Raw genomic sequence first — 5,224 nt, 5'->3', positions numbered from 1 at the left:
ATGGCCGGGTGGTGTTGGGCTTACAACCCTTTTTTTTTTTTTTTTTTACTAATCTCGGCTTCATTAGGCAGAACCAAGCCAATTATCTTTTCTCTTGAGTCAATTTATGTGAGTACTCCCCAACACTATGTTAATAATATAGACTCTAAAGTGCTAGAATAAAATTGTACTCCTAGGAACTGATCTTTAGGTCTTCTTGGTATAGCTTGGTGAAGGCTCTAGTGCCACTAGATGGAGCCAGAGAGCATAGAACATTCCTATGCTCATCAGCACCATCTAGTGGTGGCAGTGCTCTGCAAACAGCATTGGCCCAGCTATACGCTGGGCAAGATTTATAAATCAGCCCTCTACTGTCTATACAGGAGACTAATCATCCAATTAATGTTAGAACAATTACAGTACATCATCAACAGTACATCAAAGTCCACAGTATAAAAAGTCGTAAATTGCATGTCAAATGATAAAACAGAAATCCTGACTTTGTGAACCACAGATAACCGTGAAAAGAATAACACTCTAAAATACAAAGAAAGTCATAAAGCTTGTTAAATACATCCTAGTGTAATAGGTTTTTTTTGCAGTAAAAGTGAGAATAAAAATATATAAAATCACTGAAATGCTAAAAGTATGCAAATCACTATAAATATCCATGTGCAAAGCTTCTCTTCCTGACACTACCTGTATCAGTCTTCCTCATGAGAGCATGGCTCCAAGGGTGGTGGTCACCTACTCTTCTTGAGGTCTGGATATTTACTTTTATCATTTGACAATATATAATGAACCAAGATTTTCTTAGCCGTACTGGCATGGTTTGTTTGATGTATAGACACTGAAAGTAGTTATTTATCATATATAGTTTTATAGTAGCATTCCACTGTCTATATCAGGGGTGCAAATTCAATTTCATCACGGGCCGCATCAGTATTATGGTTGCCCTCAAAGGGCCAGTTGAATCTGTAAGACTATATAAATGTATCTACTCTTTATCAGATCAAATATGGGCCTCTGCATTTGATTATTACTGGTTTTAGTAATAACTAGCTCTGAAAGTAGAAGTCTAGGAAAAATAATGTCAATTAGTGTAATAGTGCTGACTCTCAGGTGGCTGTGCAGGTTTTATGGTGGGCTATGCGGATTCTCAGGTGGCTGTGCACGTTCTATGGTGGGCTGTGCGGAATCTCAGGTGGCTGTGCAGGGTCTATGTTGGGCTGTGTGGTCTCACCTGGGGTCCTGGTCAATCTCAGCTGGGGTGGGTGGCATGGATTCACAGGATGAAAATAGGCTACGTGATTTACAGGAAGGCTGTCGAGACCTTGCTAGAGACCTCAGCAGCCTTCCTGTGAAGCCCGGCGCCTGTTTACAGCACCGGCTTCAGTTTACAAATTTAAAGCTGCAGGAGTGGTGCGAGGGCCACATAAAATGGCCTGATGGTCTGGATCCAGCCCGCGGGCCTTGTGTTTGACACCTGTGGCCTATATCATGCATTAGTGGAAACTTGAATTGTAGTGTAGCAGCTGTTCATTTGTTTTTATAAAATATTGATGATGGTAGTGATGTGTATTTTATTCATTTATTATGTCATTTTATATTGCTACATGGCTGGCAGTCAAGCAGTCAGGAAATCTGATTAACCCAAGCAACAGTTGTGTTATAAACATGCAAGCTAATGCTATCCAAGCTGTATAATATTAACCTATATCGATCTTATCTATAGATAGAATAGCAAATCTGAAAAGTCCATCCTAGCCAACTAACTCTTTACCTTAGATCATTCAACGTTACAGGTTAGTTAATAAGCATATGGCTGTCTCTTGAACCAATCATATTGAATAAGAATGGACAATGATCATTTCATGTCTGTGGGTAAACTTAAATAATATCTTGCAGTCTAAAGTGTAGAGGTCGCATCCATAAACTGGCCAAACAAGTTACATCTGATTACAAAATCTCCCTTAGTTTTCCGAAGAGTACTTAGCATGATAGCCTACCTGACTGAATATATATTGAATAGATTAGTTATGTAGGCCATCACACTAATTTATTCTCGCTAATTCTGCAGAGATTGTACAATTGGATTGAATTAGCTAGGCGCCTATCCTGTGGACACTACAGCCACTTGCTCACTGGATCCACCAACTGGCCACCTAGAATTATTTTCTGCACAAAAAACACTGTCTATTTAGATTATATTGCATTATTATTATGATTATTATTATTTAACTATGGCTATAATATAAATGCATGCTTACATAGATTTCATCGTTTTTGAATCTTTCCTTCAGGTTCTTGAGCAGGGAATCATCTGTCAGTGTGTCCAGCAGAATCATATCACCCACCCCAACCATGCCATCCAGAAAAGATGAGCTGAAATCCATTGTTGCAGATCTGCCTGGAAACTGAACAAAAATAAAATATAAATATATTTGATGTTGTTCCAGCATTGTCCCATCAGAAACACATGATCATTTTTGGAAGCATCTATTATAATATAAATTGCTAAGTTCATTAACACACAACAACCAATAAATAATAATCATGTTTCACTAAGTTCCCCATACACATTGCAATCTGAATGTACAGCTGATTGGTGTAGTTTGGTCATCATAAAACCATTTTGAAAAGCATGTTTCAATGCAGCAAGTATAAAGATCCACTAAAAGGATGGGGAGTGGAAAAGAAAATGACCAATGTTTGCTTTTTGGAGCTACCAGGCAATGACAGCCATCCCTATTACTCTTTATAAAGGAGCAAGGCTTACCAGAATTGTCAGGGATTATTTATATTTTACAAAATTGCACATATTTGGAATTTTACATTAGATCTTAAATGTGTCAGGGTGCCTAGTGGCATTGCTTAATAAATAAATACATAAATAAAGCAATGCCAAACACTTTATATAGTTTTGGATTTTGACGGGGTATAACTTAGTTAAATCAATAGTATGCTGCGCTTGGTGTCTAAAGAGAATGAGTAAATAAATGATCTAAGACAGAGGTTCTCAACCTGTGTAACCTCAGGACCCACATTTGTCTTTGGTCATAAAGTCATGACCCAAGTCGCACCGCACTGGAATGCACGGCATTGCGGTCCCAGTGCTGGCGATCAAACTGTAGGAGGGAGGTGCGTTTGGGGTACCATTCAAATAAATGGCTACGCAACACACCTCGCACACCAGAATTTGCGGTAGGTGCGATTTTGAGTGGTACTGGTACAGCGAGTCAGTTGCACAGAACTGTGTGATTAATGCACTGTACTAGTGTGAACGGGCCCTCAAAAACACTGACAGACACAATCTCACAGACACATACATACATACTCCAACAAAATGTTTTTTTTAAGATGCACCCAGTCTCCCTATCTTACGAGAACTGGAATGGATCCTCAGCCTGGGATCCAGTGTGGGCTGTTGATGGAGCTCCATCCATATGTGCATTGCTGGTACAGCTCCCTTGTGTGCCCTGTAGAGGTGCCGGGAGCCAAAATGTGACATCACTCCAGTCCAGTCACCTCTACAGGGCACACAAGGGAGCTTTAAGCAATGTATGTCTGGATGGAGATCCCTCACTGCCATACCCCTCATCCCACCCCACCTCAAGCTGACACTTGGCGCCGGGCAGCATATTTTGAATGGCTGCTTGGTTCAAAAACTGGCAGTGCTGCACTAGGGGGAGGCAGAGGAACCTCTCACCTAGAAAAGTGTAAGGCATGTGGTGACCCACTGAACACAGGGTCGCGACCCACTTTTGGGTCACAACCCACCAGTTGAGAACCAAGGATCTAAGAAACTAACTGTATCCACCTACATATACAATCGCAACTGTGTATTATATATCATTATTAATATATATTAATATTAATATACCACTAATATTAATTAGTGCATGTGCTCTCTCACATTCGTGATTGTTGGATAAATTAATAAAGTGATTCCTTCTGGAAGTGAAATGTTTAACGAAAAAAAAACGTGTGTGACCTACTACACCATGAAACAATATACAAATCTTCTCTTTAATATAGTGCTATTAATAATAACGGATATGACTAAGTGTTGTTTCCTCCAATAGTTTGAAGGTAAATCTACCACTTGTGTCTGGGACAGTTGTAGTATAAACTTGTGATTGTATAAAACATTTTTTTATAGCTTATAAGCCTTTGAATATATGAAATATGTGAAAAAAATTGATCAAATATGGAGGAAACAAATGACGGGGAGCTCTCCCGTTACACCACTCAGCTGTTAAATACCTTGATTTAGATATCAAAATCTACAAGGGGAGTCAGTACCAGAATGTAATCCTACATCTAGGGTATAATCCCAAACAATAAGCCAAAATCGGCAGGTCCAGTCAATGTCCTGTGACCGCAAATAAGTCCTCACATAGAATCGATCCTGATGTCGGAAAAAATCAATTGGCCAGTCATCTATTTCACCCCAACTTTCAAGTAATAGCGTGAGGGGTATAATGGGATTTATCTGTCCTGGTATTATCCTGGGATCCCCTGAAGAAGTACATTTTTAGAGAGTCCTTTCAACGATCTCTTGTGGTTATCTTCTCTCATCCATTTCCTTACTCTGGATCCGAAAGACCAGGTTGAGCGTCGATCCTTCCTTCCCCTCTGGTTAACCCCTCATGCACCGCATGGATCGCGGTATCCGTCCACTGGGGTTTGTCAAGATTCAGAGAATAAAAACGTTGAAGTGGCAAGAACACTCTGCCGTATAAGCACAATGGTTTGTGGGAGACGGAGCCAATATTGTCCTTTATCCTTGACGCGTTTCGTCGTACTCGACTTTTTCAAAAGGGTAGGTTGTAAGACTCAACAACCTAAATTTCTCCAAATGTACGGATCCTGACACTATATACTAAATAAAACTGGCTTTGATTTTATTATGTGCACCCATAACAATATATATATCCACTATACCTGGCCCTTTAGTACTTTAATATGTCAGAGCCTCTAACTGCTCTAATACTGTATCATAGATGTAGGGATTGAAATGCCACACCAATTAAAATAGTCCAAATACAACTTTTTTCCAGTAGGGTCAGGAGACAATTGAGTAGAGTATCCAACACATTTCGGGGGTCCAAAACATACTGCCTTCATCAAGGCTTAATGAGGGAAATCATGTATGTGGGCTACAATCACTGCAGCTTGAAAGTTGTATTTAGCAGTAATGGGAATGCTTCTGGCTTGTCACCAGCTGGTTTGGGAGCCAAAA

At 39.8% G+C, this 5,224-nt stretch overlaps 1 protein-coding gene across 1 annotated transcript in view; it reads right to left on the bottom strand.

Moving 5' to 3' along the window:
* Nucleotides 1-5,224, bottom strand: part of MYO1A (myosin IA) — an 82,828-nt gene that overhangs the window by 53,014 nt on the left and 24,590 nt on the right. The window contains exon 2 of the mRNA XM_018568613.1: nucleotides 2,250-2,385. Within this exon, the coding sequence (XP_018424115.1) occupies nucleotides 2,250-2,375 (126 nt within the window). The 5' untranslated portion in view covers nucleotides 2,376-2,385. The remainder of the gene's footprint in view (nucleotides 1-2,249; nucleotides 2,386-5,224) is intronic.

Source organism: Nanorana parkeri, unplaced genomic scaffold (genome assembly GCF_000935625.1).
Source record: "Nanorana parkeri isolate BGI_ZX_2015 unplaced genomic scaffold, ASM93562v1 scaffold1216, whole genome shotgun sequence".
NCBI classification, from domain to species: Eukaryota; Metazoa; Chordata; class Amphibia; order Anura; family Dicroglossidae; genus Nanorana; species Nanorana parkeri.
Note: the sequence above shows the minus strand (reverse complement) of the source record. Positions and strands in the feature narration are given on the sequence as shown.